General features: G+C 40.3%; 1 protein-coding gene across 6 annotated transcripts in view; it reads right to left on the reverse strand.

Moving 5' to 3' along the window:
- Positions 1 to 23,179, reverse strand: part of LOC136325398 (opioid-binding protein/cell adhesion molecule) — a 1,207,641-nt gene that overhangs the window by 241,738 nt on the left and 942,724 nt on the right. For all 6 annotated transcript variants that reach the window (XM_066259768.1, XM_066259767.1, XM_066259766.1 and 3 more), the window contains one exon: positions 13,130 to 13,362. In XM_066259768.1, coding sequence (XP_066115865.1) covers positions 13,130 to 13,362 — 233 coding nt within the window. The remainder of the gene's footprint in view (positions 1 to 13,129; positions 13,363 to 23,179) is intronic.

The raw sequence follows: 23,179 nt of genomic DNA on the forward strand, positions 1-23,179 counted from the left end.
TAGGTCTCTAAGTTTTGCATATCTTTATAGAAATCCTGTTTATTCAGGGATGGAAGATTGTCAAGAAGAACAAAATATTTGATGAAAGGTTTGATAATGATTCAGTAATTATTTCTTTTTTCAAAGTTGTCTACTTCATCTCTTAATTTTCTTTCAACAAGTATAATGACATATATTTTTTCTTAGAGCTGTTTGGACATGAGACTATAAGGTTATGACAACAATATCAAAAATTGTTAGAAAAGAAATATTTTAAAGTATAAAAAGAAAGCCATAAAACTTCAAGGATAGGGGATATCATACACACATTCACATATATTTAGAAAGTAGCAGTTTTTCCATCATTGTCTGCAAAATCCAGTACAGTTGATGAGACCTATGGAGCCAGTGGCCATATTCTTGCATGAAAAAAACAATATTTCAATGACTAGGTTAATCGTTCTAACTGCAATAGTCCCTCCCTTCTCTGTGGTTTTGCTTCCCGAGATTTTAGTTACACAAGGACAACCATGGTCTGAAGAGATTAAACAGAAAATTCCCGAATCCAACAATTCATAAGTTGTACATTGTGCACTGTTCTGATCAGCATAAGGAGACCCTGTGCTGTCCCCTTCCACCCTACCCAGGACACAGAAAGTCTCTCTGTCCAGCATATCCAGGCTGCACATGCTTCCCCTCTGTTTGTCCCTTAGGAGCCTCTTGATTATGAGATCCTCTACCACAATAGCTCAGTGCCTGTGTTCAAATCACCCTTAGTTACTTAATAATGGCCCCAAGTTGCAGGGGTAGTGGTGCTGGCAATTCAGGTATGTCCTAGTGTGCCCACTCCCCTGCCCACCACCTCCCAGGGCTACTTACACTTTTATTAAGGGACACAACAGGTGTCACCCACACCCCCCCTTCCCTCTCTTTCAAAAAGCAAGCTCATTTTGACCAGCTTTGAAAAGCTTGGCCAAGAAGAGAAATTATGCGTGTGAGTGTTGTTAATAGTAAATTAAGTATGAACTCTATATCCTGAAAACAAATGTGACTGGTACTCTATGTCTGAAGGAAACACAATTTCCTGTCCTGGAGTCACTTGTGCCTGGGAAATGGCAAACACCCAGGCTGCCATTAGATGCAGGCCACTGCAGGATTGTTATAAAGCACTCTTAGCTTCATTTAGATTTCTCATTTGGCATTTCTGGGGCACAGATGATCTATTCTGCCAACACATAAATTCACTAAAAATTTGTGCTTTCCCCCTGAAAATTCAAATGACTAAAAGAACCAATAACAATAATATAATGAATGACTGTATCTATTCTAAAATGGAACTTACACTTTTTCAGCACAGTTTTGGGCAACTCGGTTAATAGTCACACATCAGGTAAATAGAATGCCCCTCTGTTTTCAACAAACAATAATCCAATAATAAAAGTCTAACTCCCTGTGGACACATACCTTGCTTACTTGGGGACTTTATGTTATCCAGGTAGCTGTTCTGTTGTTTTAGATCAAGGGGGGGGGGGGAGACCTATGTGAACAGAAATTAAGAATGAATTAAGAAGAGAAAAAGAAGTGTGAATAAAAAGGAAGAATTGAAAGAGAAGGTAAAGTATCTATTCCAACACTATCTTCTTCTAAAGCTGTTTATGATAAAAAGAAGATTAGGTAGCTTGTATTTCAGCTAGATTAAATTAAAACCCAGGCCCCTTTCCTCAGATACATGCAGGCCTGGGGACATCAATTCTATCATGACAAAATAGCCCTGGGGAATAGGAATCCTCCTGGCAATGTGCCATCCGGCTTTTATAAACTGTTAACTGTGGTAATGAACCAATCCAAGAGACATATTAATAATGACATGAGGAGACACATTTATTGTTGATTGTTGAGATGGTGGCAGATTTATTGCCAGCTTGCCAGGAGGGAGGGCTTGGCCCAGAAATGGTGCAATTAAAAACAAATTGAATACAGGGACAAAGAATCAATAATCTAACAGGGCAACTTTTCGTTTGCAAAATACAAATATAAATTAATCGACCTGAACACAGTTGCTAACTGGTCATTAATGTCTGCTTGCTGGCCAATCAGAATACATCATCCATCTGGTTATGTTGATTGGAGTGGTTTGGGTAGAGAACTGCCACTCTGCCTGCCAGGGCTGCCTTCTGGGACATCTTATTTGGGGGTGATTTTCGACACAGTTAAAGGAAAGTAGCTATGTCACATCTTTCCATAGAAGATCTAAATTATAAAACAATTTTAAGGTTTTCTAAGAACTTCCTCATTCAATGCAAATGTTTTCAGTGCCTACGGCATATAGCCTTCCACCCTCAGCATGCGGTGACAAACGTCATAGTTACCAGGTGGAGGCTGTCTTTTGTGGTGTGGTCTTCAATACCAGCCAGTTTAGGACACGTTGCTGATATTTTATGGATTTGCAACATTTAAAATAATTTTGTTAAAGAGCTACTTCTATGGTCATATCAACTCAGATTGAAATTCCTAAGCTTCACCCACATGAAAAAGTATAGAGCCAATTCTCACTCTTGCCTTCAAGAAAATTACAGCCTAGGGAAGAAATAGAGTTAGATGCATCAATAGCGGAAATAAGACAAAAAAAGTTATATGCCTTACAAGGAAGTGCAGGTAGGGTGATATTGAAACACCAAAAAAAAGCCTTTAGCTTTGGGGATTTAGCCACTCTAAGACCATGCTGTCCAATATGATAGCCACTAGCATGTGTAGCTATTTTTAAATTAAATTAATTACAATTAAGTAGTCCTAAAATTCAGTTCTTTAGTCAGACTAGGTATAGCTCAAAGTCTCTATTACCACCTGTGGGTAATGGCTGCCATGTTGGGCAGTGCAGACACCGCCCGTTCTGTCACCGGAGAAAGGGCAGCTGGACAGAGCTGACCAAGGAACAGCGCTGCCCTAAAGGGTCCAAAGAATTTGGATATCCAGAGAATAGAATGTTCTCCACAGATGAACTGTGGGAGAAATGGAAAAGAAGGCAGGACACTGGGGATGGGGGCTTTATCAGGATATGTTTGGCTAATTCGTATGGAGAATTAAAAAGTGAAATTACAGAAAGTTAGAGTTAAAAAGTAAGTTCATCTCTGACTTGTTTAGCACTTGGAAAAATAATCTAAGACGTTTTGACTATTTTATTGTCAAAGGGAGTCATTAAAATTATGAGTAGAAGTGACATGATCAGAGGTGCGCATTAGGAATATTTAAATAAGTGTTAAAATGAATCCTAAGGAGGCAGAGACTGAGAATTGGATAGCAATTAGAATGTGACTAGGAAAAGTCACTGGAGAGTAACATTCAACACTTCATTGGTAGCGGTTGTGGAAATAGAAAGAGAATGAATTTATTGGACATTACATTTGCTTTGATATGAAAGCAAAAGAGAAAGAAGAATCAAAGCTTAAGCAAAGTTTTTGTACAAGAACAGTAGTACGTCTGTAAATAGAAATGTCAAGAGGAAGAACAGGTTTTTGGAGTGAAGAAGGTAAGTTCGGTGTGCAACAGGTGAAGATACTGATGGGATATCTAAATTTAAAAGTTCGGGAAAACATTAGAAATAAAAGCCTGGGATTAGGGTAGAAATTACAAACTGGACATGTAGATTTAGGAGTCATTGATACATACCTGATATTAATGCTAAGAAGGTATAATTAGTAAGATAAATAAAACAGAAGAAAAAGGGTTTAAGGAGGGTGGATTCTGACTGCAGAGATGCTAAACTGAGATCATTTTAACATGGACGACCAGGCGAGAAAAGCACGCATGCTATAAATGGAATGGTGTGCCAGCCCGGGGGAATCAAGAGGAAGTGCCCAAGGGAAGGCAAGTGCAGCTACCCCTACAGACTGAGCAGAGCTCAAGTCAAATCTCTCATCAGATGGTGACCTAAGTCCTAAGGCAAGTTCTTTAGCATGTCTGAGTCCCAATGTCTTCATTGCACCATTAGGAAAATGCATCCCACATTCTGGGGTTAATTGGAAAATAGAATTATATTGTACCTCTGAAGTGACGGCCATATTAAGTACTCAGGGCATGACGCCATGGTTTGTAATTATTAAAAAGCATATTCTTGGTTTTCTTTTTTTTGTTTTTTTGTTTGTTTTTTTACAGAGACAGAGTCAGAGAGAGGGATAGATATAGACAGACAGACAGGAACAGAGAGAGATGAGAAGCATCAATCATCAGTTTTTCGTTGCAACATCTTAGTTGTTCCTTGATTGCTTTCTCATATGTGCCTTAACCAGGGGGCTACTGCAGACCGAGTACCCCCTTGCTTGAGCCAGCAACCTTGGGTCCAAGCTGGTGAGCTTTGCTCAAACCAGATGAGCCCGCACTCAAGCTGGCGACCTTGGTGTCTCGAACCTGGGTCCTCTGCATCCCAGTCCGACGCTCTATCAACTGTGCCACTGCCTGGTCAGGCTTGGCTGGTTTTCTTGTTATTATTTTACTTCACATGTATTACTCTCCAATTTTTCTACTTTTAAAGGAGAATTATTAAATGAGAGAAGAGCCAAAGGTGGTTTTTTTTATATCTTTATAAGAAGGCAAAACAGAAATAAGTACAAAGGACAGTTATCATTGCTAAGGCACTTTGTTGGAGGTCAGACTTGTTAGCTTGGGGCTCCAGTTTAGGTTTCAGAATGCAAAGTCAGGTTCTCCAGGTATGTGTACACATGCTAGATGTAGCACAACATGACTACTCTAAACTCACAGGTTACTCTGATACTAAGCTATGATTAATAAATCTTGTGGGTGTTACAGCTTGAATTCTTATTGGGACCCTGGACTTTTAACTATTAGAATTTGTGAACACTTACTAACTGACCCTTCTTCTTCTTTTTTTTTTTGTTTTTGAGAGGAGAGGAGGAAGAAACAGATTCCCCCATGTACCCAACCAGGATCCACCCAGCAAGGCCCCTATGGGATGATGCTCTGACCAATCGGGCTGTTGCTACATTGCTTAGGAACTGAGTTCTTTTTAGCACCTCAGGAGGAGGCTATGGAACCATCCTCAGTGCCCGGGGCCAACTCGCTCCAATCGAACCATGGCTGCAGGAGGGGGAGAGAGAGAGAGAGAGGGAGAGAGAGAAAGAAAGAGAAGGGAGAGGGGTAGAGAAGCAGATGGGCGCTTCTCTTGTGTGCCCTGACCGGGAATCAAATCCAGGACATCCACATGCCGGCTGATGCTCTACCACTGAGCCAAACCCTTCTTAAGGCCTGCTTCCCTTGCTCACAACAACAGAAAGGCTCTTTGCTCATTTTTTTGAGCTACTGACAGGCGAGACTCATAGGAAATAAGCTGAGATCACCATACAAATTGAATAGAACATTAGAGGCATTTCATTTTCTCCTCCATCTCCAGATCACTAATGACTTTGAGAACAGACTTTATGACTGTTCCATTTATTTAATTCTGTTGCAAATAAGGCAAATGACAGCCTCAGGCTCTGCCACTTTTCTTTCTGGCTACTGTATATATGACCAAACCAGGTGCCAGGATGGGCATCACCATCCTGGATCATGTGGAAGAGTATTTGTACCTTTGCTTGAAAACAAGCCTTCACACTTCTGAAGCCAGGACTCTCAAATGGAATTGGTAGAAAAGGTCAAACCACTTTCACTTTCGCTGGTGTGGTCATCTAATGTCAGATTTTTCTTTGGTCTCACTCACCTTGGAAAACTGCAACTTTTCCTATTGCTATAATTAAAAGATTACAAATATTACAGGAGGAAGGAAGCAGCTACCAATCCCTTCTATGGGAAGACTGAACTTATATATTTAATGGAGGTAGGATGGAATTCCAGCGACCACAATAAAAATAACCATGGAATCTGTGAAAACTGTGTGAATATGCATGGGTGACTGTGTATAAGTGTATGTGTATGTGTGTGCGCGCACACATGCGTTACAATCTTAGCTTCTAAGCAGAGCAGAACCAAACCCCATATTTGTCCTCACAACAATGAGTTTAGAGACTTGATAAAAGAAGAAATGTAAGAAATGGTTATTGTTTCATTTTGTTTACAAAATGTGTTTTGGGCTGGGTTGTTACCAACATAATGAAAGTTGTGGTAAGCTAGGAGACCGAGTGAACATCAATTCTATTCAGGCTACATGACATGTCAAATTCAGATGATGGCTGAGAAACACAGTGTGAGGGAAGGGACAGGACCACTGCAAGGAGAGTGTGAGTGTGGGCCTCAGCCCACCCTGCTGCAGAAGGACCTGGCGAGTCATGGAGGTAGCCTGCATGGGGAAGCCCTTCTTGTGAAGAATGACTCTTGAGATACCTTCCTTTATTGGGGGCAGAGGGCATTCTGGGGACAATGACTTCAGTCCTGATTCCTTCCAATTTGTGGTTGCCATTGTTGTGGATTGGGGAGGTTACACATGACAGGGTATAACAGGGGAAAAGGGGACGTCTTTCTTTTCCACTGTCTCCAACCAAACGGGAGCCGCTGCCAAAGTGAGTAATAGCACTGAGAGTCACCACTGACAGCGCCTCAGCAAGGAGCTTGACTCCTAAGGACTGGGAAGCAAATATGAATAAGAAAGAGAACAAGAGCAAACCTTCAGTTGCCCCTTCAGTGGCTGAGGTTGGAAAAGACATGGAGTACAGATGCCTGGATGGATAAAAATCCTCCAGAAAAATTATCCCTCAAATCCTGGAATGTAATAACTGGAAAAGACTTCCTCACCATCAATTTAACCTTTCCAATTCAAAACCAAGGGAACGATGCCCAGAGAGGTTCTTATACTTGTACAGTGGGTCCTTTAGCCTGCGTGTTCTCTTTGCACATGTACAGAGAATGCACAGCTAAGAGACCCCTTTTTGGAACCTTATTTTCAAATGCAAAATGATTATTATTAATAATGATAAACATAGGATTAGGGTATGCACGTGTGGACCTAAAGGAAATCAATTACATTGAATTTTATTCTTTCCCCTGGGTAATGTTGCAAGGACACTGGCCTGGGTGTCAGGAGCAGAGCTCCAGCTAGGGAATGAGTTTGTTGATACCCGTATTGTTCATTTTCCTCTTTCCACCCTGCCTCTGTGAAGAAGAGTGTGATTATAACTTTAAAATGGAGGCCATATCAATTACATTTATTTCAGGTTGACTTCCTGCTTTTCTTTAGGCCCATGATTAGACACGTTAATTTAAATGACAACACTTGGGATAGGAGGGGAAAATAACAGAAGAAAAAAGGTTACAAAGGAAGAGATGAAAATAGGCAGGCCATGAGCAGAATTGTGACCTGGGAGCAGGTGTGCCTCCCTCCAGCCGGAGCCCTGCTCACAGCTGCCCTGGCCCAGCCTCAGCCGGCCCCCTGCGCCCCAGCTACTGACTGCTTAGTGTCCACCCTTCTCAGTAGTGCCTCAGAACTTTTACATTTTCCTCACCAATAGCAACACTTGCCTGTCCTTTTACTGAGGTATGAGTCAGCAATCTGGTATGTGAGCCAAGTATTGGGTCTAAAATGAAAACACCTGGCGTTAGAAGGCGATTCGCTGCTCACTAGCTGTGACTTGGACCAATATCTTCAGCTTTCGATTCTCACTTTCTTTTCTTGGAATGCAGTGGCTTTCTCTTCTGCTTTCCAGGGTTCTCAAAAGAGAATGTGTGTAAAGTACTTTCACTGCTCTTATTTGGAAGATGTCTTTCTAGAGATAAGCCTGGTGAAGAGAATTTAAAGCATTCAGTAGCTCCATTTTGGGGCAAGTCTTTCATCCTTCTAAGCCTTGTTTGAGAAACGTGAATACAATGCAGGGTTTGCAGCATTGGTGTGAGGATCAACTGAAATGAGGTGTACCCTTCATGTGCCCGAGGCAGAGGTTGGCTGGTACTCAGTAAAGCCTAGGACTGGGTGAGTTGGCCAACCTGACTTCTCTACCTGCTAAATGAAGTTGTGGGTCTCAACTAATCTCACCTAACTGGACTCCAGACACACAGACCCAAAGTCTTTTGCAGACATAGACATTATTTAAGCTTGTTATAGAATCTCAGATGTGAAACATTTACATAATTCGCCATTTCTAGTTCTTTACATAAAATTGGGTTTAGCAAGAGGAATTCATTCCATGAAAGCAAATATCAGGTAGTCAACAGATTCCTGAAATAAGCCAAGAGAACACATAGAGAATATAGACATCCAAGGAATAAAGACCCACCAGATCTCCCTGCCGACTGACAATGACAAGTATGGGCAACACAGAGATATTCACATAGTTTCAGAATGCTGAAGCATCCACAGCATTTAGAATAACAGGTAGATATTAGTTAGATTCTCAAAAGGGGCCCATGTTTTTAGTACTTATATAGGACAAAGAAGTAGCATTTTAAATGTGTATCCCTGAGTGGATGAGCTACATGTAATTTAATTCTCCTTTGCCTCTCTCTTTCTTTCTTCCTCTCTCTCTCTCTTTTTCCTCTCTCAGCTTCTCTACACCATTTATTGTAGTTTGGGCATCCCATCCCCACTGCTAATTCTCTAACCTGAGTTTCATCCTCAATTTCTTCTGGTACAATGCAATGTCAGTAGCAGAACAAAGGAAGAAGAAAAAAAAAAGGAAAGGATAATTGGAAAATTCCCATGGATCTGGATTAGAGAAATAACTGCAACATGCTTGGCAGTGGAGGTGGTGGGGTATTCTAGAACACTGATCTTGGGGTCTTAGGGCCATGGTTCAAGACCCACTTTTGCTGCTCACTCACAGGAGACCCTGCCTGGCCTCTTAATCTCTGTGAGCGGTGGTTACCTAATTTGCAAAATGGAGATAACAGTCATTACCCTATAGCCTCCCGGGGCTTGTGAAGGTCAAATAAGACAGATCTTGTGACCAGTGCTGTAAAGTATTAAATGCATGGGATTCACGTTATCCCTGTTATAACATATCTCTGAGCTTGTCACATTAAAGACCCTCACCCCTCCAGGGAACTATTCCCAATTACTGGCCACTCCAAGTCATGTGGACAGTGTCTGACACAGTCCTCACCTTCTCTATTTGAAGGGCTTTATGATCACTGCCTTCATATGCCATTTCATTTGCTGTATCAATCTGTTTTTCTGTTTGTTTTATAAACATTTACTGAGTGCCTTGTATGCCTCAGACACTGTGCTCTGTGCTGGAGATAGATATAAATAAGTTATGGTTCCTGCTGTTCTGTAGGAATCGTTAATCTCAGAAAACTCACTCTCATGCTATAAATTCATGATGGATCTCCAATATACCCCTCTGGTCTTAAGTTACACCTGTTCCTTAGTTCTATACTATCTGTGATGTTTGTGTTTTCTTTATCCCTAAATGTAGCAAGCCTAATGCTTTCCTTTCAGAGGCACAGGATCCTCACTCCATGGCTGTGAGCAAGGCCATCAATATTTCCCCATTGAAAATGTAGGCGATCGCCTCTTAGTATTCCTTCTTTCAAGGCACTGAGATGAATTCTCTCCATTTTTCTTGGACAATATCTCTTGGAGAAAACTTCTTCTTCTATAGGGAAATCCACAGCCCACTCTTGGTACACCTTCTGGGTGACAAGAGTGATTCATTGCATGTCCTTGTGTCTGCAGCTCATCTCCACTTCCCCTACCCACCCCCTACACACTGGATTGCCCACCTAGTTTTCCTACACTGACTAATCTGACTCTACAATGATATTTTTCCCAGAATTTCCTTAACACCTAGGGATACGGTTGAGTTCCCACTATCACACACACTCATGTGGCACCTTGAAATGATCCCCTCAGTGACCAAGATGTACCTTGGGTATTGGCAATAATATTTTAATGCAACTTCTCTCAAAGGGAAGGACTTGGGAATTAATTCTACCATCTATGTGTCAAAGGCCACCTTATAAAACAGTAAGGACAGGCTCTGCAGTTAGTGACAGAGTGTGTTTTAGTTCTCAGATTGCAGGACAAAGCCAGGGCTCGGTGAGATTGTCCCTTCTTCTCTAATAATACTTGGCTGGCAGAGGTGATGAGATTCTAACATTCTCAAATGGACAGATGATAAATAAACACTGCCCCCCCCCAAACCGACAAGTTGCAGCTCGGAAATTTTTCAGTTTTTCTCATTGCAAAATCAATACCCATCAGCAGTTTGAAATTAAAGGCAAGATTAGGCCTCAGTTTTATACATGCCTTATTGTATTCCAAAAGCTTTCTACACAGTCAGATAAATCTTCTTTAAGAGGATTAGGAAACTTCCATTATCTTTATCTAACCTGAACTAACACTAAGTCTGAAAAATTAATCTATAGACTGGACAAAAGCCGAGAGCTGCTGGGAAGAAGGACTCTTGGGTATCTTTCTAATTGAGCGGTGGGGTCCCTGCTTCTGCCCACTGGAAATTTAATGGGTCTCGAAGGAAGGAACAAGTTAGCCATTGCTAACCAAGACACAAAAGAATGCAGCTCCCTGAGCTGAGCTCCTTCTTTTAATCTCTCAGTAAATGTCGAGATCAGTCATCTGAGTGTTCTCAGAAAGTGTCTCTTCTCCAGCTCCGACTTCCTGAATCTTTTGAGTTGAAGTTCTCAGGCTGCCTCAGCCTCCCAGAGCTATATGGGGTGGTTGGCCTGACTGTGGAGATGGTAGGGAACAGAACTCTGGATTAGAAGACTCGGCTGCTCTACATCTTGCCTGTCCTCAGACCCTTTCTGCCCCAGTGTTAATGAGGCCCACAGGGGGCGCCACGAGCTTCCCTATCCACCCAGGGTGTATCTCCCAGCACCTGGGAAAAACACCATCCACGAAGTTCGCACTGCTATCCTCCACCGCCCGTGTAGACTGTGAGGTGCTTACGCAGTCTGTCTCATTGCCTGGAGAGCGATCGCTTCTTTCTGTGTGAGTCCATTTCTGGACACTGCCTGACAGTTCTTTATGATTTCAGCGCCGCGGCTCCTGAGTCTGAAGATCACTCTGCTGTCAAGGCCATGAGAGCGCCATGGAGACATCAGCTGCCACTGCTGAGACTCTGGGCTCTTCTGGAGCCAAGGCCAGGGGCCAGAAGGGGTGGCGAGAACTCACTCACCCCTGTTTCCCACACCAGGATTGCTGCCCGGGCATGGCGGCTCCCATCAGAGGACGCGTGTCCCCACTGCCTCCGCAGCCTCTGCGGGGAAGCACAGAGCTGACAGCTGCCTCTGTCTCCAGGCGGCAGGCCGTCCAGCAACGCCAACGCAGTGGGCACCACCCAGCCACACCCCTGGCTGGGACCTGTGTGGACAATGGAAACAGCAGAGTGCACAGACGTCTGTCACAGGCCTCTGAGAGCACGTTGGGGGTCAGAAAAGGGATCCGGGCTGAACCGTGGCAAGGCTGTGAGCCATATGGCCTTTCTGGGAACTGCCGGGGGACAGAATGGCAGGGACAGACCTCTGTCCCAGCATGGGCCCTGAGAAACGACTCAGAGGGTCACATGCTGAGCCAGCCAAAGACTACTGGAGCAAAAAGAAAACACTGGCCATGCTGAATTGTCCGAGAGACCAAAGCAGGAAGAGATGCTAAACCCTACTTCAACTCACCATGAAACCAAATGAAATGAGCAAAATTATATATTTTAGAAACACAGGGGCAAGAGACGTCATATTAGTTAAGCAAGGTTGATGGACACATTTCATAAACTGACAAATTCTTTGAGTCTACTGCTGACGGAATCTGATTAAAGACAGTTACTCAAAATTAAATCATACACAAGGTCCCTTCTGAGAGCTCAGCTCACGGCCCCAGCACAGTGTAGGGGAGCCGCCTATACAGTGTAGGGGAGGAAGGGTGTGCCAGTGGAGAATGGGAGCTAGCTTAGCACTACATTGTCACCGCGACTCACCACCTGACAGAAGCTGCTTACACAGTAAGTGGGAGGGGGCGTGCCGTTGGTTGGGAACAGTTCAAAATAAGTTCATTTGTATGTCTGTCTGGGTTGAAAATGGTACTCAAATTCTCCTAACTGCTATCTGAATGTGTTTTTAAATTTTAATATTTGATAATTGATATCTGAGATTCTGACATTTCTTCAGTCCCATTTTTTTCCCCTACAAAATGAAATTTGAATAAAAAATTATTAAATATTATGCCTGGGTTATATTAATTCAGTCTTTTTAAAAGAAGAATAGGAGAGAATGTTAGAGATTTAATCTCTCCTTTTTTAATTGCATAAATCTATTTCCAACATAGATCTGGAATTTTATATATATATATATATATATATATATATATATATATATATATATATATATATATATATATATATATATAGTTGTTGTTGTTGTTTTTTAAGATCAAACCACCCTGGCTGGATAGCTCAGCTGATTAGAGCGTCGTCCCAAGGTGCAAGAGGTTGCTGGTTTGATCCTTAGTCAGGGCACATACAGGAATGGCTCAATGTTTCTCTCTCTCTCTTTTTCTCTCCCCCTTCCTATCTCTAAAAAAAAAAAAAAAAAAGAAAGAAAAAAAGAAAATATATATTTTTAAAAAAGCCCACAACCTTGGCATACTGGATGACGCTCCCACCAACTGAGCTACCCAGTCCAGACTAGAAATATAATTTTGACTCATCGCCCTCTTGCTCTCAGACCCACTGTGGGGCTAAGGGAGAGGTGTTGGCCCAGCGGCCCAGCCAGGGAGCACCCAGAGCCCCTCCTAGAACATGCACAACTATCTCATATGCAAAAGTCACAGGTCGCATGAATTTACTGCCATGGTATTAACCTTTTATTATAAAATAAGCCCATAAAAGATATTTAAAGACAGATCTCCACAGAAACATTACGTCTTGTATTATGTTTATATTGTATTTATTTTCTAAATATATCTGACCCCAACTCCAGAGTACTGAGTAACTTAAGAGAGCTCAACCAGCACATGCTGAACAACTTACTGATAAGAACTGAAGGATGAGAGGTAAAGTCAAGAAACTTTGTAAAAAACATTCAGTATGCAGTCAAGAACCTGGCAGGTGAGAATCTGGGACTGACATTCACTCCCTGGATTCTATAAAGGAAATGATATGTTGTTTCTTCATACATGAGTAGAAGCAAAGACTGAGATTATGCTTATCCCCATCATTGACAGTAGCCCCAACTTAAAAATCTTGCTGTAACTCACCTTGCACAATGAGGTGGACCCGAGAGGTCTTGGGGTGGTTGTCCGTCTGCACAGAGCAGGTGTACGGGCCCTCGTCGTACACGTCCACGTTTTGGATCATGATGCTGTACTGGGTTGGTGTGTTGACCAGAATGATTACACGAGGGTCGATGGACCACTTGTCATTCCCAGCGTAGAGGATGGTGCTGCGGTTTAGCCAGGCCACCCGAGTGACTCGGTCATCGATGGTACACCTGCGGGGTGTGGTGGGGGGGGTCAAAGGGGAGGGAAGAAGACAGGAAAATATTGAGAAAGGGAGAAAGGAAAGAAGAAGAGGGGAGGATGGGAGGAAGAGAGTGTTGAGAGATTATATTATAAATAAAGTGGCTGTATTTCAAGGAATAAATAAAACAACATAACCAGTGCTAAAAGAAAATTAATTATTGATGAAACTTCCTAAATATAGGTGAACAGTGACCTGAATCATCCTGAAGAACTGATGATACAAAATCACTTGCATTTGATTTAGGAACATATTCTGTGAACATCTTTGCTGTGTATTTGCTTTCTATCTTCTTTCTCCCCTAGGCTTATATGAAAATCAGTTTATATTTCTTGAGTACATTTAGCACTCTGTGGGAGAAGTGGCCCAGGGGCACAGGGGAGAGAAAGTGATCTGTATTTCAAGTAGGTCACAGATAATCCGTGAAGCAAATACTTACCTTGTTGTTAGTTAAAAAGTGGAATATGTTTATCTCCAGACCTCCCTGATATTGATAATAGCCTTGTATCCCTAACCTGCTCAGTGACAGCAAACAATATTTTATAATAGGGATCGGTAAAACTGACCTTAGAAAGCCAACAATTTTGGAGGAAGCCCTGACTGCCTCTTAGGATTTCAGGAGAGGGAAGAAGAAATGGTCAGACAGAGTTTCTCCTCTCTCTTCCACTCCTCTCTAAGTCCCGAGAGAAAACATTGTGGCTGATAGCACCCATCACCATCCCTCTCACCTACTCGTCCCAACAATTGGACGCAGATGGAGTTTGCTTTTTGCTGTGTATGACCTGCTGTCTACCAGGTTTCATGTAGAAATAAATATGCCTGTTGGTCAGGCAGAAAAGTTGCTTATGTACTCCAGGAACTTAGACCGTGTAAAGGGAAAATGAAAAAGAAAAAGGAAACCTTTATAAATGTAGGTCTGCAAATGAAGGGCATGATTCAAGGGTTCAGTTGTGCCCACCTAGTACTCAATGCTCTGGTTGGAACCTGAGTTGGGGGCTTGAACAAACAAGAAGGTGCAAAGACAGCCCTTCTGCTTCCCCCAGATGTCCTAGCTGAAGGCAGGACATGTGCCCCCCGGGGACAAGGAATGTGAATCTAGTGCCTCCAGGAGAGGAGAGAGGGAGAAAACCCAGCCATTCCTTCCACATCTAACCAATTACAGAGCTCCTTCTGACAGGGCTCAGAAGATGGGCAGCTTGCCAAGGACTGTGGCAGGGACTGCAGAACATACATTTTGAACACGCTATCCCTCTCCTCCCCCCCCCCCAGGCAAAGTTAGCAGCCTGACAGGGTCAGAGGAACAGAGTGATACCAGAGGACCAAAATGACAGCTTTCATTGAAAAGGGAAAGCAGCAAGTCTAGGGACATACTCTCCCTGGTTGGTCGGAGGAATAAAAATAATACTAGCCTCTGATTACCAAGGTATTTTATGTATAGGTCCACCTATCATTCAGCAGGTGCTGGGGCCAGGGGGCAGGGGTGGGAGATAATTAGGTCTTTCAAATTATAATAGGAGGAGATTCTTCTTTTCTAACTAGTCTTTAGTTGATGTTTTATCATATTACAAAAGTAGAATAAACATGTTTAAACCTGTGAACAAATATAATACAAAGGCCAAGCTGATCATTTTATCCCCACCCAAATCTTGGTCATTAGTATGCCTACAGCCCATTACTTCTCTGTCCACATCTTACTCCTCACAAATATATATTCACATCTACAAATTTAGTGTTGATTTGATTTTACCTGGAATAAAATCATACTCTAAATTTCCTATGAGGCCTTTCTTTTAACTTGACCACAGGCATCTCTGCAGATCAGCAGTTATTTAAACATCTAACTTTGTAATTGTGCCCAGTGAGATGAGTTTTGGGGGACCAACTGCAATTATTATTAGCTCCTGAGAATTCAGGTGTCATTAAATGACCCTCTTCCACCTTCATCAATGTGTCATTGCTAATAAAGAAAAATTGAAGCCCCGTTCTTTCCTCCATATCCTGGGACGTTAGCCTCACTTTCCCAAAGTCTGCTTCTTCTATGAAAACTTTTTCATGTTCCTCATAAAGAAGTCTAACAGCCCCAAAGGACCTTCCCTGCTCTGACCTTTCAAAAGCATTTTGTTAGGAAAGAAAAAAAATGATAAACTTATTTACTCACTCTCAGTTATAAATGATTGCTAAGGTAACCCCTATCCGAATGACGGCTGTATTTTCATAAATCCTTGTTTGAATGAACTCCTAACAATGAAGTTCCAGTTGTATAATTCCAGTATTTAGCAAGCCTGGGGGTGAGCGATCAGTTGAGACAGAGTGACGAGAGTTGTCCTCCAGTTCCTGGAACCGCACGAATGCAGGTGACCATGTGCGAACACATATTCTTGCTTTTATTTTCATCAATTATGTACCCTTTGCACACGTTTAAGTTGACATAATTTTTAAAATTTAAGTTATAGTTGCAAAGAAATGCATTGTTGGTCTGTGGGAAATATTTATATTTTAAAATGAAAACATCACAATATTATATATACATATGTATGATTAATGGAATTTAAATGACTATTTTCAACATTTATGAACAAGTTCTTGTTTAACAGTCACCAAATGTGCATCATTCTTTTTTAAACATAACTTGTATTTTTATTATATATCCTCTGTAAGATTTTATCCTGATATATTTAAGCTTGAAAATCTTTTATTGATCAGCTATCATATTTATATATAAATTTAAATTTCTGTTATGTTCTGCAACCATAAAGCTCTGACTAATAATATTTTCTTGTAGAATGAGTTATCATTACAAAGATAATATTGATCAAACAACAAATATATATTGTACATGTTGTTAAGCAATAATTAAAGGTAACGTAAGCCTTTACTGGAAATATAGCTCTTAGTAGGATAAATGAGGCTTTTAAAAATTATACCATAAATAAATATCATTACTGCTAGAATGAGATAGAGCTAAGAATCAATTCTATTTCTATTCCCATTTTTGCTTTAAGAGAAACCTAGTTCACATAAGCAAGGATATGGAAATGAAATTCTTGCATAGAAATGTCACTCAATTCTTTGAACCTTTTCCAAAATATATGCCCAAAATTACATAGTAATATAGCTTTAAAAATTATTTTAATGATCGCACAGCTGACAATTCAATTAGTTCCTCCTTCAATTTCTTTTAAAGCATTGAATTGGAAAATACCTGACTTGCAAAGGGCTTTGTAACTCAGTATTATATTCATTCAATTTTTCAATATCTAGACAGTATACTGCTAATATTTTACCAGGCTTTATCAAATGACTATTAAAGTAAGAAAGTAAAGAAAAATTCTGTCTTGGACAATTACTACAGTGAAAGGAGTCAGAAAGGAGCATTAGAATCACAATTTAATCTCAGGCACTTTCTCAGGCTGATTTGGAGAAATTTGAGATCTTGAAATATATTACTTTAAACCTATCATGCCCTTTATAAGACCTACAACTGCAGGTTGCAGTGTATACAACCCATTCAAATTGCCAAGGGGCCAAGTAGGGGTTGACTTTGAAAGAAGTCCATCCAAATCTACCTTCTGGGGCTAGAACATATTCCAATGCCCGGTCACACAGCCCATGGAAAGTCTCATGTACCCTTAGGCATACCCTTGATAGATGACCAGGCCTCAATTTACCTGCTTTCAAATTTGGGGCTCATTAGTGGGTCTAGAGGGCAAATAGAAGGGAATAACTGGATAGAAGCCATCTCTCCAATGGGATGAATCACTCGTTGATTGAACAGAGTGGAATCACCAAGTCTGTATAGTCCCAGAGCCCTACGAATGCTGTAGAAACTTGGTACAATGAGGATGTAGGCTGAGGACAGTTCTCCTCCTCACAAGGTTTCTGTGCTTTAGAAGAAAGGGTAGTGTCAATGCTTCTTGCTTTTTTCCCATTAACAGGGCTCTTTTGTTGTCTTCTGAGCAGCAGTAAGAAGCATGTAGATACACTTAAAAAACATATTTAAGTGTCCTGACCAATCCAGCTCCCTCCCTGCTATTTGTGTCTATGTCCTGGTCTCTCATTAAAAAGCACATGAAGGATTACTGATGTTAATCCTTTCTCAACAGGAAAGTTGAGAAACATTAATGTTAACTTGCTGATTTTTAAAAATCTTTAAAAAAAATTTTTTTTAAGATTTTACTTTTTTTTTTCTAAAATAAGAAGTGGGGAAGCAGAAAGACAGACTTCCACATGCGCCCGACTGGAATCTACCCAGCATGGTGATGGTCTGCCCATCTGGGCCACTGCTCCATTGCAACTGGAGCCATTCTAGCCATTCTAGCATGGCCTCCTGAGGCAGAGGCCATGGAGCCATCCTCAGCGTCCAGGCCAACTTTGCTCCAATGGAGCCTTGGCTGCAGGAGTGGACAAGAGAGATAGAGAGAAAGGAGAGGAGGAAGGGTGGAGAAAACAGATGGGTACTTCTCCTGTGTGCCCTGGCTGAAAATCCAACCCAAGACTTCCACAAGCCAGGCCTATGCTCTACCACTGAGCCAATAGGCCAGGGCCAAGATTTTACTTATTGATTTTAGAGAGGAGAGAAAAAGAGAGAGAAAGGGGTAGGAAGGATGAGAAGCATAAACTCATAATATTTGCTTATCATATGTGCCTTGACTGGGCAAACTCGGGGTTTCAAACTGGTGACCCCAGTGTTTCAGGTCAATGCTATTTCCCCTGCACCACCATAGGCCAGACTACTTTCTAATTTCTTGAAAACCCTTTCAAGCATTTAAAATTTTTACATTCCAAATTAAATTTTTCTATTGGTCCTTGATAAGAGGAAATGTCTAAAATTATAGAGGGCTTATTCTGGGCCTGGCACAAGTCAAACCCCTTCCATGTATTAATTTACTTGATCTATCCACATTTTACTGAGGAAGAAACTGAAACACAGAGAGTTTCAGGACTCCTACAGTTCACAGCACAGCTAGTACTATCATGGCTAGGAATTCAATTTTAGGCAGCCTGGCACTAGAGTTTCTGTACTGTGATATTGCCTCATAAAGAAAGTGCTTGTGAAAATCACAATAGCCAAAGACCCAGGATGGCCAAAGCAATCCTGAGAAAGAAGAAGAAAGTTGAAGGTAGCATGTTACTGATAGCAAACAATACTATAAACCTATAGTAACCAAAACAACATGTTATTGGCATAAAAAACAACCCCTATGTGCTGAGTTAATCTATGACAAAGGAGGCAAGAATATACAGTGGGGCAAAGAGAGTCTAGTCATTTAATGATGTTGGGCAACTTGATAGATATGTGCAAAAAAATGAAACTAGACTACTTTTTTATACCACAAATAAGAAAAATTTTAAAGTAGAGTAAATACTTAAATATAAGATACAAAGCCATAAAACTCTTAGAATAAAAATGAGGCAATAACTCTCTGACATTGCTTTTAGTAATGTTTTTTTGAATATGTCTCCTTAGGCAAGGGAAAGAAAGGAAAGAATAAACAAGAGACTGAATAAAAACTAAGATGTTTTTGCACAGCAAAGGAATCCATTGAAAAAATAAACAAGCTACTGAATGGAAGATGTTTGCCAATGATACATCCCATCATGGGTTAACATCCACAGTGTATTAGGAACTCATAAAATTTAATACCATAAAAGACAATCTGGTTTAAAAATGATCAGAGGACCTGAATAGATGTATTTCTAAAGAGGACACAGATGGCCAACAGACATATGAAAAGATGCTCAACATCACTAGTCATCAGAGAAATGCAAATTGAAACCACAGAGATATATCACCTCATACCTGTTAGAACGGCTATCATCAATAAATCAACAAACAAGTTTTGGTAAGGATGTGAAGAAAAGGGAACTCTCATGTACTGTTTGTGTCTCATGCACAAATTGGTGCAGCCACTGTGAAAAATAGTATGAAGGTACCTCAAAAAATTAAAAATATTACTACCATGTGACCTAGCAATATCACTTCAGAGTATCCAAAGAAATCCACAATACTATTTTTAAAAAATATATGCAGCCCTATGTTCATTGCAGCATCATTTACAATAATCAAGATATGGAAGCAACCCAAGCACTGATAGATAAATGGATAAAGAAGAGATGGTACACACACACACAATGGAATACTACTCAGCCATAAAAAGAATAAAATCTTGTCATATGTGACAATGTGGATGGACCTAGAAGTATTATGCTAAGTGAAATAAGACAGACGGAGAAAGACAAATACAATATGATTTTACTTATAAGTTAAATCTAAAAAAAAACATAAACAGACTGAAAGATAACAGAGAACAAAATGATGGTGCCAGAGGAAATGGAGGTTATCGGGGTGGGTTAAAAAGTGAGGGGATTAAGAAATACAAATTGAGAGACACAAAATAATTGCAGGGATGTAAAGTACAGCATAGGAAATATATTCAATAATATTGTAATGATTATGTATGGTATTAGGGAGGTACTCGACTTATGGGAGGGGACTCATTTCATAATTTATATCAATGTCTAACCGCTATACTGTACACCTAAAACTAATGTAATATTGAATATCAACTTTAACTGAAAAAGAAAAAGTGTTTGTGATGAAAAATCCATGTAACAAGGCCAGCCAGAGTTAGTTGGTCTTATCCAATCAGTTTCCCTCACATTTATGGCACTAATTTAATTTTCTCATAAGATATAAAACAGCTTAGGAGAACAAAATAGATACTTGAAAATGATTTTGGCATCCCTAAACTACTGTGAGGAGAGGAGACGAAAGTAAGAATCAGAAAGAGCAACAAAAGGACTAAACGGCATTGGAGAAAAGGGATCTTGTAGGCAAAGCATTATTTCCAAAGCCACTGAATATGGGAGTGAGGGGGTAAGGTGCAGGGTCAATTTGTTTTGCTTCAGAGAAGGATGTGCAGTTAGGGGCAATCCATGCCTTGAAGCAGTGTTTCCTATACTTCCATGTGCATCAGAATCACCCAGAATGCTTTGGAAAAATGCAGATCACTAAGTCTGACTCCCAAGAGTTTCTGGTGCAGTGGGTAGAGTGGCCTGAGAATTAGCATTTCTAACACACACCTAGGTGAGGTCAGTGAGGCTAGTCTGCTGCCTTATGTTTCAGAGCCATTGCCTTAAAGAAACTAGAGAAGAGACAGGTTGGAATTTAATCAAAATAATACAATCTTCCTGAAAATTGGAAAGCTTCAATTGTTTTGTTTGTGTTTGTTACTTTGGTTTTTATTTTTACATTTTGCTTCTGAAAATGCAAAATTAAAAAGTGCCATGGTTAGCACATATTTAATGAGCATCTAATGTGTTCTAGACAATGTTCTAGGAGTTGAAAGGGCTGGGAAGGGGACAAGTTCATGTCCCTTGGAACTAGGTTCAGTAAGACAAAGAAAGTGTATAAATAAATTAGTATATTAGTTTCAGAGAATAAGTAGTGGAAAAAAACCAACAACAGAGTAAGAAATGAAGTATGCCATGGGCACAGGGAGCATATGTGAAACAGAGTAGTCAGAAAATGCCCCTCTGTGGCCTGCATGCAAGATGTTGAAGCTTTAAAAATCTTAAATCTGATAAAATATAATGTTCATCTGAAAATCATCTCATTTAATAATGACAGCGCCATCTCACCTAAATACACAGAGAGCTGCAAAAACATTTAGATAATCTGGGTAGCTAGATAATAAGTCTCTTAAATCAGACTCACAAATAGTCTCTCCTATATAGATAACATTATAGGTGTTAGTGTTCAAAAAATTGACAATTGGCATTTTGAAAAACTAAAGTTAACTGGGAAATGCCTTTATAATTCTGCCCTTGTTATTGAGATAATAACTAAGTATGTTGCATGCCTCTCTGTCTTAACAAGTGCACACTGGCAAAGAGAGAGTTACCTCGAATACAGACTCATCATTCTAAACCTATACATCTCTTTGCAATCCAATGTTAGTACCCAAGATCTTAAGACTTCATGAAACTTATAATACTGGATTCAATCATTTACATAGCTATTGGTTAGACTATAAATACCACATATATCAGAACTTTTTCAGTGGTCTTCATTATGCATCACCAGTACCTCCCACAGTCTACCTGGAATTGAGTAGGTGATACATAGATATCAATAATTAATAAAAGATGTCAGACAATGCTTTTCATACTGGCATCAGAAGGACCCACATAACTGGAGATCTGTACTTCTTAATCCCTTCCCCCCAATTCTCTCCCATGAAGCAACCATCAATTAGTTCTCTATGCCTATGAGCTTGTGTTTGTTCATTTATTTTGTTTTTTAGATTCTACATTTTTGAGCGAAAAAAATAGGTTCACAGTTGTTCATATGGAAAATAATATGCTAATTAATAAATAATACTACACGTATAAACTCTGTCTTATGCACTCACAACTCTGTCTTACGAACCTACTTTTGCTGCACCCTGTATGTATGTAATTTATAATTTTGGATTTTAGAATCTATAAAGCAGGGGTCGAGAACCTATGGCTCGCAAGCCAGATGTGGCTCTTTTGATGGCTACATCTGGCTCGCAGACAAATCTTTAATAAAAATAATAATAACGTTAAAAATATAAAACATTCTCATGTATTACAATCCATTCATTTCCTACCACTCATGTTCATGGTTCGGGTGGCTGGAGCCAATCACAGCTGTCCTCTAGGACAACACCAAATTCTTATTGAATAATGCGTAATGTACACAGGTCATTGTATGGCTCTCACAAAATTACATTTTAAAATATGTGGCGTTCATGGCTCTCTCAGCCAAAAAGTTTCCCGACCTCTGTTATAAACGGTATATAGTTAAGGCATCTATACCTAGTTTTATGATTTTATGTATATAGAAATATTTCAATAATGTTACCAATAGAAATCCTGAGAACCTTATCTCTGCACACCTCTGGCCTCTGCCTTTAAAATGACCTTCTAGGGAGTACCCATTTAAGAAATACTGAAAAAGGTGATGGGGTTAAATGTTAAAACCCCAAAATGTATTTTTTTAATTTTCTCTTTAAATTTATCCATGATATTAGTTTATTATTATTATTATTATTATTATTATTATTACTAAGTGGGAGGCAGGGAGGCAGAGAGACAAACTCCCACAGGTGCCGCTACTAGAATCCACTGGCAAGCCCTTTATAGTGTGATACTCTGCCCATCTGGGGCATTACTCGGTTACTCAGTAACTGAACTATTTTAGTACCTGAGGCGAGGCTATGGAGCCATCTCAGTGCCCAGCGCCAACTTGCTCGAATCATTTGAGCCCTGGCTGCATGAGAGAAAGAGGGAGAGAATGGGGTGGGGGAGGGGTGGAGAAGCAGATGGTTGCTTCTTCTGTGTGACCTGATTGAGTATCGAACCCAGGACTTCCACATGCCGAGTGGATGCTCTACCACTGAGCCAATGGTTTTGTTTTGTCATTGAATTTTTTTATAAATTGAAAGGTATTTAAATTCATTAAGAACCTTACATGTTTCAAAATGTATTAATGCCAGTTTGACAAGAGAGTGGAAGATCTTGTTGTCGAGAATTCAAAGACCAATAATAAATGGATTTTTTAAAGGACAGGAGAAAAGGCAAGCCAAAATGAAATAGTTTTAGCTCAATTCCCGAAGTACTTTAAATTGCACAAATCTGTCCTCCTGGGAAGGTTTTACTACTAGTAAATTCCTAAGTTACAAATACAGATACTCTAGAGCATTGCCAAGGCCCCTAAATTATGTAAGAGAAAACTTTATAATTCAGATAGTTGAAAATCG

The sequence above is a fragment of the Saccopteryx bilineata genome, chromosome 2 (assembly GCF_036850765.1).
Source record: "Saccopteryx bilineata isolate mSacBil1 chromosome 2, mSacBil1_pri_phased_curated, whole genome shotgun sequence".
NCBI lineage: Eukaryota > Metazoa > Chordata > Mammalia > Chiroptera > Emballonuridae > Saccopteryx > Saccopteryx bilineata.